Source organism: Gracilinanus agilis, chromosome 2 (genome assembly GCF_016433145.1).
Source record: "Gracilinanus agilis isolate LMUSP501 chromosome 2, AgileGrace, whole genome shotgun sequence".
Classification (NCBI taxonomy): Eukaryota; Metazoa; Chordata; class Mammalia; order Didelphimorphia; family Didelphidae; genus Gracilinanus; species Gracilinanus agilis.
Window position 1 is genome coordinate 323,410,290 of NC_058131.1, and position 13,688 is coordinate 323,423,977.

At 38.3% G+C, this 13,688-nt stretch overlaps 1 protein-coding gene across 1 annotated transcript in view; it reads right to left on the minus strand.

The window, feature by feature from the left end:
* Positions 1–491: 491 nt before the first annotated feature.
* CNTRL (centriolin) overlaps positions 492–13,688 on the minus strand; it is a 94,209-nt gene continuing 81,012 nt past the window's right edge. Inside the window, exons 32-44 of the mRNA XM_044664264.1 lie at positions 12,189–12,348; positions 11,751–11,866; positions 11,433–11,650; positions 10,194–10,351; positions 9,403–9,476; positions 8,118–8,306; positions 7,070–7,295; positions 5,181–5,386; positions 4,259–4,399; positions 3,381–3,653; positions 2,887–2,949; positions 1,788–2,012; positions 492–927 (exon numbers count right to left, since the gene is read on the minus strand). Of these exons, the coding sequence (XP_044520199.1) occupies positions 907–927; positions 1,788–2,012; positions 2,887–2,949; positions 3,381–3,653; positions 4,259–4,399; positions 5,181–5,386; positions 7,070–7,295; positions 8,118–8,306; positions 9,403–9,476; positions 10,194–10,351; positions 11,433–11,650; positions 11,751–11,866; positions 12,189–12,348 (2,070 nt within the window). The 3' untranslated portion in view covers positions 492–906. The remainder of the gene's footprint in view (positions 928–1,787; positions 2,013–2,886; positions 2,950–3,380; positions 3,654–4,258; positions 4,400–5,180; positions 5,387–7,069; positions 7,296–8,117; positions 8,307–9,402; positions 9,477–10,193; positions 10,352–11,432; positions 11,651–11,750; positions 11,867–12,188; positions 12,349–13,688) is intronic.

A 13,688-nucleotide genomic window follows, 5' to 3' on the forward strand; every position in this document is an offset into this window, starting at 1 on the left:
GTGGGATGAAGCTAAAGAGATGAACACAGGTGCGGGGAATTGGGATTCCTCATGAGGGGCTCTCAGACATTGGAACACTTATCCATGTGTTGTATTTTAGTCTTAAGTTTTCACTAATGCTTGTGATACCACAAAATACCCAAAGTCAAGAAATGGGGCAGTATGCTAGTATTAAAAACACGTGCATTTGTAAAAAGTCATGTCAGTTGCCTCTTATTCTCCAGTGGGCTTAAAAAGCAGGTGCTTCCTTACTGTCCAGGCTGAGAAAGTAAGATAGAAGTGGAAATAACAATGCTACTCGCTTTCTGAGTGATCTTGGGCAGTCTGCCTTACCTCTGAACCTCTGAGTCAGTTTCCCCTTCTAAAAAAAGAGTTGGATTAGATGATATTCCCTTAACAGTCTTGAAGTTTAAACCTAAGGTCCTGTCTTTCATTGAATATAAGAAGTGGTTTGAGTTTCCCATACAAAAATTGCACTTAAGACAACTTTGTTTAATCTTTTTTATATGAAAATATATTTCACGCAAAACACAAACTTGATAAGATTAACAAATGTAGAGGAATTTAAATTCAGCAAGGTGTTCTGCTACATCAGTACAGACCTTTCAATTTACACCTTGCAATGTGTATTTCAAAGGAGTGATGTGTTTATAAAAACCTGTGGCATTAGCTTCACACTCTGTTTCTAGTTTATGCATTGATATTTCCATATGTACAAATGTCTTACAAAAATCTTTGTATCTGTAACATAAAACATGCCATCGTTAGGAAGAAGGGTCCTGGATCTGAGTTGGTTTCTAGCAAGGTCAGATATGAGGGGCTCTGCCTTGCTAAATTAGTGAGGTAGTAGACATTTCCTCAGGTATGGAAGGCAAAAAGTGTTCCCAGTAGTCTCTTGGGGCCAAGTCATTGTGACAAGGCCCTTCCCTGTGGGCACATAAAATAGCATAAGGATGAACTGAATAATAATGACAGAAAAATATGGTTTAAGTAAAATTTAACTAATAAACTAGTAAAATTGGCCAGGATTTTGTTGTGATAGCTCACATTTATAAGACACTTGGACATGGAGAAACAAAGTTACAGGAATCGTCCCACTATTTCAAAAGTACTTAAACTGTTGCAAATGTTAGAATCATTGTGAAGTGTAACAAAGTTTGAGTTTCAAACTACTCCCAAGAATTTGATTGTAGCAATGGAATTTGTGGCATCCTCCTAATCTTGACTCAACTTCAGATTTAGAAAAAAACTATAAGGACATCACTCCAGATTGGGCCAGAAGCAGGCATTCCCTTGGACAAAATCCCCAAGATTTCCACTTGAAGACCTTTAGTGTCCTGAGGTGCCTCAATTTTTTCTTTATTGAGATAATACTTGTAAAAGCGTTTGCTTTTGCCAAGCACATAGCTGGAGCTAAATAAATGCTTATTCCTTTTACTTTTGGAGAGCTTTAAAGATGCCTCTCACCCCTCACCCACAGTGAGAGCTGAATATGCCCTTCTGCAACTCCACCCCTAAATGCTATTAGTTCTGCCTTCTGGGAGGAAGGAAAAGAATTGTGTTTTTTTCACATGGCACCTGTTCAAAGACACTAGTTTTGAGTAGGATGTATGCCTTCTGAAGTTTGCACAGGGAAAAACTACCATTTTGAGCAAAGTAGTGGATATAACAAGAACATCTCTCATCGATTATATATCTGGGGGACCTTTTGAAATATTTACCACAGCCACTACCTAAGATTCATGAAGAGTTAGAACCAGTGGATCCAAAGAAGTGATGCTTCTTACCTGGTTCTTAGCGAGATGAGAGTCTTCAAGTAGGGAAATTTCTAGTTGTGACAGACTTGGCGCCAACAATGTAGAATCTGCAGTGTTACTGGTAACTAGTTCATCTAAAGCATCCACTTGTCTCTTCAAACTGTGTAAAGTGCCTTCAGTTTGTTGTTTGCCTTTCATTAAGGCCTCTGTTTGCCTGGACATGGAGGAGCGAAGCTGGGCCTGAAAATTGTTTTGCTGCAATTGTTAGAATGTCCACATGAGCAGTCAAATGCATTCTAAACATTACCTTCTAATGCTATATAGCAGAAATGTACTCATTTAAAATCAGTGGCCACTGGAAGATTCTTCATCTGTAAAATGAATGGTTTGGACCAAATGATCTAAGGTCCTTCGCTCTCTGAATCCCAGAATTTTGATCCTGATACAGTAATTCTTACTTTTATAGCACTTTAGAGCTGCCAAAATAATCCCCTCAAAACAACCCTGTAAGTTAGGCAGGGCAAGTGATTTAAAAGCCTCAGAGAAAGGAGATGCCAGAGTCAAGCACATAGTAGATCCAAGATGTGAATCCACACGTCTCGACTGATGTTGAAAAAGCTCAGGATTTGGACTGAGAAGACCTGTTTCCTTACCTGTGAGAGGAAGGGGTTTGGACTAGATGATTTCTTAGGTCTCTTCTAACTCTAAATCTATAATCTTTAGATCTGGAGTAGAATATTCACTTGGCCACTTACACACTGTGTAACTGGTCACATCGCTTCATCTTTGGGGCTTCAGTGTCCTCATCTGCAAACCGGTCCTTTCCAAGGTCATCCTATATCATTAAATCAGATGATCCCATGGCAGGTTTAATGCTGTTTCCAATGTTATGTGGTACCTCAGCACTCCAGAACCAAAGCCAGGTTTACTGGATATGTTTAGTGCCTCAAGATACTTCCCTACAGCAGGAGCTGGGGGCTTCTCTTACCACAGCTCAGATCTTGGGCGAGGACCTTAAGCTCTTTGGACCTTGGTTTTCTCATCTCTAAAATGAGGCTGGATGAACTCTCAGTTTTAAACACTCCTAATACTTCACCTTAATATCAGCGGCTCACATAAAAAATACAACCTTGAGTCTGTCTTCACGATGACGTAGTTTCTCTCTCATTGCTTCTCCGCGCCAGTGCTCATCCTTTGTCAAGGGAAAAAGTAGCCATAAGCGAACTTCCCTGTATCTGTCCACTGACAAATTACCTCCCCTCCTCCCTATGGGGTCTAGAATTCCTGTTTCTAGAATTATCTTGTGAAGTCCTTTCTGTGTCATATAGCAAGGCTCATCTGCATTGTTTCCCAACGTAGAGCTCTCTCTACTGGTGAAATCAAAGGTCTGGTTCCCCCTTAGAACTGTGCGCTGAGCACTATGCTGGGTCCTTGGCAGTTAAGATATGGCAGGATTGTGCCTTAACATGGAGCTTGCAATCTAATGATGGTTAAAGCAAAGGGAGCAATGTGAAGCACAGAGGTGGGAAAGGGCAGGCTCTGGGGGATACCGAGAGGAGTTTCAAAGAGGAATAACTGCAAAGAAGGGATGAAGTATCTGGAGCAAGAGTCGTAAGTGCTTACCATGATGTGAACTTTGGATAAGTTTAGCTTCTCTTCGAAGGAATATTGACACTCATTGGTGGAAAACGGGAAGTTCTCTTTCAAACTTTCCAATTCACTTTCTAGAGTTTCTGCTTTTTTAATAACAGTTTCTAGATCTTCAAATGACTCTGCATGAGACTGGTTGAAATCCTTAAGGCTAGTTTTGAGTTCACTTTTCACTTCATATTTTAGTAGCTTCATTGCCTCACTGATTTCTTTATGTCGTTGTTCCAAATCCTTTTGATTTTTTAGCTAAACAGTAATCAAAAGAGTTGGATAGTTTTAAGTAAGGAAGCTGTTTAAACTTTGTTCGGTCAGCTCTTCTGAGATGGTTTACATTAAGCTGTGTGTGGTATAGTGGAAAGAATAGTGAACTTGTTTCATGACCTTGAGCGAGTCACTCCACTTCTGAGTTTTAGGCTCCTTATTGGTAAAATGAAGATGAAAATACATACATTACCCACCTCTTGGGGGTATCATGAGGAAAACACTGTAAATCTTATGCATCATATATTCAATTAGGCATTCAGTACGTAGCAATGTGCTAGGTGCTAAAGGGAATGAAGATGAATCACCATAGTGCTTCAAGGTTTACAGAGTACATCCTGCATCACCTCTGACATAGGTAATGAAATTACCATCCTATTTGATAGATGAGGAAAGGGAGACTTACAGAGATAAAAAAGATTTGTGAATAGTCCAGCAGGAAAGCAGCCTGCTTCTCAGGAACTTACAATCGTGTAGGGGAGAGGAGCGCAGAGTTGACTACACCACAAAGGAGAGCGTAAAAGGGTCACCAGGGAAGGACTCTTAAAAGAAAGAAGGAGAATGGGCTGGACAGACAGAAGAGCTCCCACCTGTTTCTGGACTTCCAGATACTCGAACTGAATCTTATTGAGCTCCTTCATGAGGCGCCGGGCTTGCTCATGGTTATCATGTGCAACTTGCTCGATTGCTGTCATTTCCTTCTGCATACAGCTGTTCTCATGTTTTTGATCCTGTAAGAAGAGTTCAGTGACTGTGATAGATAACAAGCATTTCTATAGCACTCTTGCTTACTCTGAACTTTCATCAAATCAGCTTACTGAAAAAGCCCTGTTTTCATTCTCTAAAAGGAGGAAATTGAATTTCAACCATGGTGGCAAGAAGGAAAAAAAATGATTAGTGACCATGTTCATCCTTCCTACTTTTCCATTTAACCCAAGGAAGTAAAACAACTGCATTTCACCAAATGATATTGACTTCAATTCCTTATTTTTTAAATCCTTAGTTTCACTCCTTAGAAGAGCAGCATAGGCTAGGTAATCAGGGCTAAGAGACTTGTCCAGGGTCACACTGCGAGGAAGTGTCTAAGGCCAAATTTGAACCCAAGTTCTCCAGACTCCAAGCCTGGCACTCTTATCTCCTAGCCATCCCCAGAGGCAGGATTTTAACCCAGGTCTTCTGACTCCAAAACTAAGGACTGGACTGGAAAATCTCCAAGATCTTTTTCTAGCATTAAATCTTATGATTTAATAATCATAAGTCCTTATGATTATTAAATTCCTAAGACATAGTTCTTGACAGCAAATTCCTTATGTTAACCCCAAGAACACATGAGATTCCTCTGTGGCTAGAGTCTGATGTGGGCCTCAGTGACTACAAGTCATTATTCTGCTAGCCTGATATGGTCATCTCCCCATAGGAAAGAGGAGAGAATACCACATGTGGCTATTCCCCAGTCTGATCTGTGCTGCTCTAGGATCCAAAGCCAGAAAACCAAGGCAATGTTATACATACGAGAAGGGCTTTTTCCATTTGGGTCCGTTGGGTCCTGATGGCTTCTTTCAGACCTATAATTTGTTTTTCAGCTTTCTCCTTCTCAAACCGGAAACAGCTCTGAAGACGGCTTATATCAGCCTTGGAGAGGTCCATTTCTTGCTGCAGAGTTAAGAGTTCACTTGATTTTTTTAGTAATTGCTCTTCACGTTCTGAGAGCTGAAGTCCTAGAATAAATATTTTTGAGCAGGTTTAGCCAATAGCTCTAATGCCAGCCATGGGAATCTAGTATGAGTAGGAAGGATTACGTAACCCAAGTTTCCCCAAATCCCTGCAACATGAAGCCCTTATACTTGCTAGGTACATACTTAGCCTTGGGCAAGACACTTAAACCTCTCTTTGCCTCAGTTTCCTCATCTGTAAAGCGGGGATAATTAGCCCTTACCACATCTCAGGGTTGTAGTAAGTATCAAATGAGATAATGATAAAGCATCTAGCATGAAGCAGTACACTAAAATGTTAGCTGTTGTTACTATTCTGTTTGAAGGTCCTTTCTAGCTCTAATCTTTTATGAATCTAAAGTGTGCCAAGGCCCTAACTTGGGCTTTTTGAAGACCTACAAAGACTTTGCATGGGTTCACCTGCCTTCGTTTACTTTCCTGCCATCTTCCGTCTAAAATGTCTAATCTATAAAGAGTCATCCTAGAAATCTCTAGAAGACATTTTAGGCAGCATAGGATATTTCTGTCTCAAAGAACTAAGGGAACTTACAAGTAGCAGAGGAAACCTGACATGATGATTCTGTTTGCATTTATGTCATATACAGCCTTCTAAAAGATCCTCCTTAGAATATTTATTGAAAATCTCAGACTGTTCACTGAGTCTAGGTCAGTTAGTTCTTAGTGAGTATAAAACCATGTTTTACTAAAGTAACTGAGGGGCAGCTGGGTGGCTCAGTGGATTGAGAGCCAGGCCCACAGGCAGGAGGTCTAGGTTCAGATCTGGCCTCAGACACTTTTTAGCTGTGTGACCCTGGGCAAGTCACTTAACCCCCATTAGCCCTTACCACCCTTCTGCCTTGGAACCAATATAGAGTATAGATTCTAAGACAGAAGGTGAGAGTTTAAAAAAAAAATAAAGTAGCTGAGAAAGATTGAAAAAAAACCCTATTCTTTTTCCCCACCTCTAGTCAAGATGGTCCTTGCATGAGAGGTATATATGGTCCATACTCAAAAAGCCTTTTCAACCTCACAGAATCCATCAATAGTTTAAGCTCCATTGGCAAAGCCTTTAAGAAACCAGGGTCATCAAAGGGAAAATTATGTAGATGTAGGATTTTTTTTTACTTAGCAAATTTGGAGTAGAGGACATTAGTTCAAACCTTGATTCTACCATATGCTGCTTTTTCTGACCCTGGGCAAGTCACACTGGTCCCTAATTTCCCTTATCTATAAAATGAGCAGGTTAGACTAAATATTCTCTTTAAGATTTCAAGACCTCAAAATTTGCAAAAACAAAATTAACAGGGGCAGCTGGGTAGCTCAGTGGATTGAGAGCCAGGCCTAGAGACGGGAGGTCCTAGGTTCAAATCCGGCCTCAGACACTTCCCAGCTGTGTGACCCTGGGCAAGTCACCCCCATTGCCTACCCTTACCAATCTTCCACCTATAAGTCAATACACAGAAGTTAAGGGTTTAAAATTAAAAAAAAAATTAACAGAAAGTCCCAAGATTAACCTTCCTCTTCAACATGGTTCTTTTTCTTAAAAGGAACTATTTTATGACCTAATAACATAGCACTGAGTCAATCTTAGAACAGGGTCTTGGTCGCCTTTTATATAGTTCAAAACTCACACTGATAACTCTTGTTGGTCATTCTGTAGGCCTGTATGAGTCATGTGGTAGTACTTACTGGTTTGGTTTAGTGTCTTCTCCAAGGTTGCACTCCATTTTTCCTCTTCTTCCAGGGTCTTGACTCTCTCCTCTGCCAGTGCCACCTTTGAGATCACTTGTTCCAATTTGCTTTTTTGACTCGCCAGTTCCCAGTCCAGTAACTGTTGCTGGTCTTTCAATTTTGCTTTACAGGCTTCTAATTTTGCTTCTTCATTTTCTATTTCTGTTTGGATTTGATGAAGATACTAAACAAACAATGTTAGATTAATAAGCCTGGTGTAGTAAAATAAAAGGCTTATAGAACTTAAAGAGTTAGTAGAAAGCATGGATGCCATCTAGTTCAACCCAAGATGTCATGTGCCACCCACCTATTTATTTGACGTTTTTCAAACCAAGAGTAGAACTTTGTCTCCATTAAGTTTCGACTTACTCCATTTATTAGCCCACACTACCAGTCTACTGAGATCTTTCTGAATTTGGAGTTTGTCACTCAGTGAAAGTATTAGTTAGCTCTCACTCCAAGCTCTCCTTCATTCACAGGTTTGATGAGCATATCACCCATGCCATCATCCCAGTCACTAATAAAAATGTTAAGCAATATAGGGCCAGTGATACATTCCAGGAATATGTCATTAAAGACCTCCTGATATTCAACGATACTAAGGTTTCATGACATCAAAATCTGTGTTTTTAGCTTGTGTTCTCTTAGAAACAAGGGGTAAGTAATGGAGTAAAGTTAGCTATTAGCAGCTTTTGCTCAGGTAAGTTTTTACATTGTTGTGAAGGACATCTAAGAGACAGTGTGACATAGTACTTGGAATAGTGGGCCAAGAAGACTTGGCTCAAATTTTGACCTCTGACAATTAGCTATATGTCTCTGGATGAGTCATTTAACCTCTATGTGCCTCTGGCAAGTCCTAGGACTTATTTACTAAGCCATAGCTTAAGTTAGGATCTGCTTTGGTTGATCAGAGTATATAGGCAAAGGAAAATTCCCTATACTGATCAAATCACAGATTCTTTGGGTCCTTGTGTGATATAGTTATACTCTGTCAATTCTCATTTACCCCTTCTTCTTGGGCAAGCCTTTGTTTCCGTTCTTCAATCTCACTCTGAAGTATTTGTAGTTGCAACTGCTTCTTTTCTCCTTGCTCTTGGCATTCGTGGAGCTTCTTCATCTGTTCACTGATGTTACCTTTCAGGTTGCCTTGCTCACTCAGCAAGTCAGTCTGATGTTGTGAAGTCACTTCCAGATCCTATATGTGAAGAAAAAGTTTAGAACTAATTATGTATACAACTGCCCAAAGCAGAATACCTTCATTATGAAGTTGCCTATTCAATTTAGACTAAATGTTTTGTTTTGTTTTTCCCAAAAGACCAGCCGTGTGATGTAATGGAGACAGCAAGTAGACTTGGAAGCCAGCAGATAAAGGTTCCGATTTTCACCTCCAAAACTTGCTAGCTGTGTGACCTTCAGCAAATTACTGAACAGCTGAACCTCGGTTTCTTATACTTCAAACCAGAAGTAATATTTGGAGTACCTACTTTCATAGAGCTGTAGGAAAAGTGTTCTGGAAACAGCAAAGTACTTCAAAAATACTATAATTATAAATCTTAGCAACTTTTATCTTTATCTGCGTAATTTTAAATGGTTACGAATTGCAGGTAAGGTATAATACAGAAATGACTGTCATTCTTCGACTTCATATTTAGAGATTCTAATTCTCGTTATGAAATATTCAGACTTTAGCATCTATATGCTGCTTATTAATAAATGTAAATTCATATGTAAAAAATGTTGTGATGTGCACTACATTATAAAGGGAGACATTTTAATTCAATTGTACATTTATTGGGTGTCTGCCATGTCTAGAGCCCTTTGTTAGGTACTATGGCAGAAATGAAACTGCCAAGGAGTCTCTGCCCTAAGGAGCTTACATTCTAGTAGGGGATAGTCAGTGTATCTTTCTAGTCTTGTCTCATGCTACTCCCCATCATGTATTCGATGCCTTATCCAGAGCCTTGGATACATGAATCCTGGCTCCACCACAAATTAGATTAGGCAAGTCACTTCCATTCTCCATCTTCAGCTCCCTTATGCTTTGCCTACTTCATTGATGATAGTTTGTGGCGGAACTCATGTAAAAAATGTGGGTAAAAAGTACTTTGTAAAGCATAAAATCTATGTGTTAAATTGTTATTATTGTCTATTTTCTGTACATTATAAGAGGGGTGAGGAGTAGCAAAATGCAAATGATTAACTCATTTATCTCAATGGTTCAGATTTGATAGAATAAAAAAAAGGAGCCAAGGCTCCTTTATACTCTATTATTATGCTCTTAATAATTTTACCTCTTCTGTCATCTTCAACTCATCCTGAACATGAGTGAGTTCATCTTTTAGGGACTCTAATTCTTCTCTTTTTTCTGAAACAAAGAATTTATCACTTTGTGAAATGGGAAATACTTAGTGAGGCTATTTAGGATAGCTATACCTAGAAAAAACACCCGGTCTAGTAGCCCTTTTATTATTCGCCTTGCCTAGATTCACTCAATTAACCAATAAACATTTATTAAGAACCTACTCCGTGCTAAATTGTGAATCTACGGAATCTAGTTAGAATAAGTGGTCCATTTATTGTCACTTACCTAAGCCTATTTATTTAAATAAATGCCTTTAAAATTTTATTTTTATTTTTTTGTTTAAAAAAATTCAATTTTATTTTATCTTCAGTTCCAAATTATCTTCTATTCCTTCTCCCACCTATTGAGAAGGCAAGAAAAACAAAACCTATACAAATATGAAGAGTTATATAAACAAATTCCTGCATTAGCCATGTCCCAAAAAAAAAAAAGGAAAAAGAAAGTTCTGAATTCATCCAACTATACTATTGTTAAGTCAACATTTCTCCACTTTGTATATTTGAAAAATACAAGAAAATCTGTTAAATGCTTTGATAAAATTCAAGTATATGTACAATATGTCCCTGATCTACTAGGCCAAAAGAGAAATGAGATTAATCTGGCATGACATTTTTGATGAAGCTGTACCAGCTCTTGGTGATTACCACATCCTTTTTGGGACTCTTAGAAAACACAAGCCTGAAATACTCTGAAGATAGCCCCTCATCATATCTTGATTACCTTGTAAGTGTTGCTGCATGTTGGCAATATCTTTGTGCAAGGAGAGCTTGTCTCTGTTTAGCTGGTCCACTTCCTGCTGCAGTTTCCTGACATCCAGCTCCATCTTTTCTAAGTTAGATGTGGCTAGTCTGCTGCTATCTTCCGTAGCTGCTAACATTCTACCAACGAGAGAGAGAAACTCAAAAATAGCCACAACATAACATTAAACAAGACAAAGACCTCCCTATATTTTGCACATAACATTATTTTATCAATGTGCAATTGTGGAGGCTGAGGAGGAGCCTCTATCCTTCCAGTAGCATCTGTAGAGTGAGAAGGGCACGATGCTAACAGGCACATCTCAGTGTTCCTCTGCCACAAATCTATAAGTCCCTTCACTTCTATGGAACTTGAGTTTTCCTAATCGATGAAATGAGGAGAGTTGGATTAGATGATCTCTTAAGTTCTTTTCTTCCAGTTCTGATAGTCAACATTCTATGAATGTTTCTTTCCAAGGGTGATTCTATTGTACACTTTCTTTAGGTTAGAGAATAACAACAATTACCACCGAAACAACGTTCCTGGAGTATTTCTGGGTTAATTTCTGGGTTAATCTCATTTAATTCCTGAGTCTATCAGGATGGTATCATAAGAAATACTATCACTTTTAACACATAAGGAGACTACAACTGAGACTGGTGCAGTGACTTGCTTCAGTATTAAGTAAACAGTTGAGAATCGAACAAATTATCTCCTGACTCTGAGTCTGATAGGCACAGCAGAGAGAGTGCTGGACCTGGAGTTGGAAAGAGCTGAGTTCAAATATGGTCTCAGACACTTACTAGCTGTGTGTCCCAGAGTAAATTACTCAACTTCTATCAATCTCAGTTGACAGATTTTCAATTTCCTCTTCTGTAAAATGAAGATAACAATTGTACCTGCCTTCCCTGAGGTGTGAGATAAGATTTGTAAAGGACTTTCTATACTTTAAAATGCTATATAAAGAGCAGCTATTACTTCTACTGTTGTTATTAATATCATTGTTATTGCTGTTACCACTATTATTACCATTTTATCAGACAGCCTTGAAAAAGGTTCACTAAACAGAAACCTTATAAAGTTACATAGATACCAAATCATCCCGAGGGTAGCCATATGGCAGTGTCAGGAGAGGTCTATTGAAAAAATTACCCCACTTGGGGATATTACCTAGCACTCTAGAAATGTTCTTCAGGATTTTCTCATCATTCCTTCTCTCACCTTTTGGCTTGCTCCAACTTTTTCTCCAAACTTTCACAGCTCTCTTCAAGATCTTCCTTTTCCTCATTCAAAGCTTCCACATTGGCTTGCAAGGTGGTTACTTCTGATGTCAGCTGACTGATTTCTTGTTTCTCCTTTTCCAGAAGCTGTCTCTGCCACTCAACTTCCTCTCTCTGGCGCTGGGCAGTGCGCTGCACTTTCTCCAATTCCAACTTCTCCTAAAGAAGAGGATACAGAACATTAGATGACTCAAAGGAGCCAAAGGGCTGAAGTTTTCAGAGGGCAGCTCAACCAGAGTTTTTGTTTCTTGTTTTTTACCTGTACCAACTCCATATGTGTCTTCTCTAGTTCAGTCACTTTTTGGTTACGTTGCATTTTAAGGAATTGCAACTCGTTGTTTTCATGCTGCAACTTGTCCATGAAATTTTTCATCTCTATATCCAGAAACAAGGCAAAGAACAATATGGATTAGAGAATGTTAGACCACAATCACAAAATTAGAGAATGTTTAGCTGGAAGGGGCCTTAGAACAAAGAATGATAGAACTGGAATATGGAAGATTAGAACACAGATATTTAGGACATTGATCACAAAATGTTAGAATTGGATTTTTGTTAATGAGTCCAAAGAGGCAAAGTGCCAACACCCAAGGATACAAAACTAACAAATGGAAAGCCAATTATACCTACTTCTTCAGCTTCCCTGTCCATTGTTCTTTCTACTACATTGCCCATGATCACAGCAATTTAAATGTACCTGTTTTATGCCTAGATATTTGTCCTACAAGTTCATGAAGGATCTCCTCCTCTTTTCCTATTTCCTGTGTAGTGAGTGAGAGTTGTGTTTTCTTTTCGCTTATCTGGACATTCAATTCTGCTTTCTGAAAATTCAGTTCTTCCAAGAGCGACTTTATTTCCTGCACAAACATTGTAGCAAAAGTAGTTGAGGAGAGAAGAAAAACAAGATGATTTATGATGAGAAGTTCCATTAAGGTAAGGCCTATTCATAAATGCACACTACAATTTTATCATTTTTCTCATATTGTAAACTTCTTGAGGGCAAAGATTATTCCTTCTTCCTTGATACTTTCAGATTTTTTAAGGATAAGATTACATCATAGATTGCTTGTGTGTACAAAGATGGATAAGGAGGTGGATACACAACCACTAAAGAGCAGACAATAAAATATTTAAAAACAAATCATATTCCCCTCACTATTATGGGCAAGAGATGTATTCTTTTTTTTCCCTTTAAAAAAATTAATTTGTTTGATGGTTACATTAAAATACCCAGATATCTCACCTCCTCCCTCTCTCTTCCCCACCCCATAGAAGGCATACTTGACAAAAAAAAGTATATATAAATTATATCATCTTTCTGTTTATCAGTTCTTTCCTGAAGGTGGATATTCACAAGTTATTCTTAAATATTAATTTTGTAGCTTTATATAATGTTCTCTTGGTTTTACTCATTACTCATCTTGCTCTTCATTATTTTGTGTAGGTCTTTCCAAGTTTAAAAAAAAGTAACCTGCTCATCATTTCTTAGGGCACAGTAGCATTCCATCACAATCATATACCACAACTTGTTCAGCCATTGCTCAATCCATGAACAGCCTCTCAAGTTCTTTGCCATCATAAAAAAGAGCTACTCTATCTATTTTGGAATATGATGTATTATTATTATTTTTTTAAACCCATACTTTCTTAAAATTGATACTATATTGTTGGTGGAGCTATGAAATGTTACAACCATTTTGAAAAGCAATTTGGAATAATGCAAATAAAGTGATTAAAATGTCCACACTCTCTGAACCAGAGACTTCATTATTAGGTTCATATCTGAAGGAGGCCATCAATAAGAAGAAAGTCTCTCGATACTCCAAAATGTTTATAGGAATACTTTTTTTGATAGCAAAGAATTGGAAACAAAGAAGATGCCCATCAATTGGGGAATGACAAAACAAACTATGGACCATGAATATAATGGAATCTATGCTGTAAGAAATGTTATGGGATACAACATATAGAGAAGCATAGAAAAGATCTAGATGATATAACAACTGAGCCAAGAAAACAACAAATACAGTAATTATAACAATGTAAATAGAAAGAACTACACAAGAAAAAAGAAATGTAACAAAAAAAATTATAAAGATCATGTAGGACTCAAATGAAGAAATATGAAAAGCCCTTACCAACCTACCCCTTTTTCTCGGGGAGGTGGGAGGTCCACATGTGTTACGCATTGCACGTG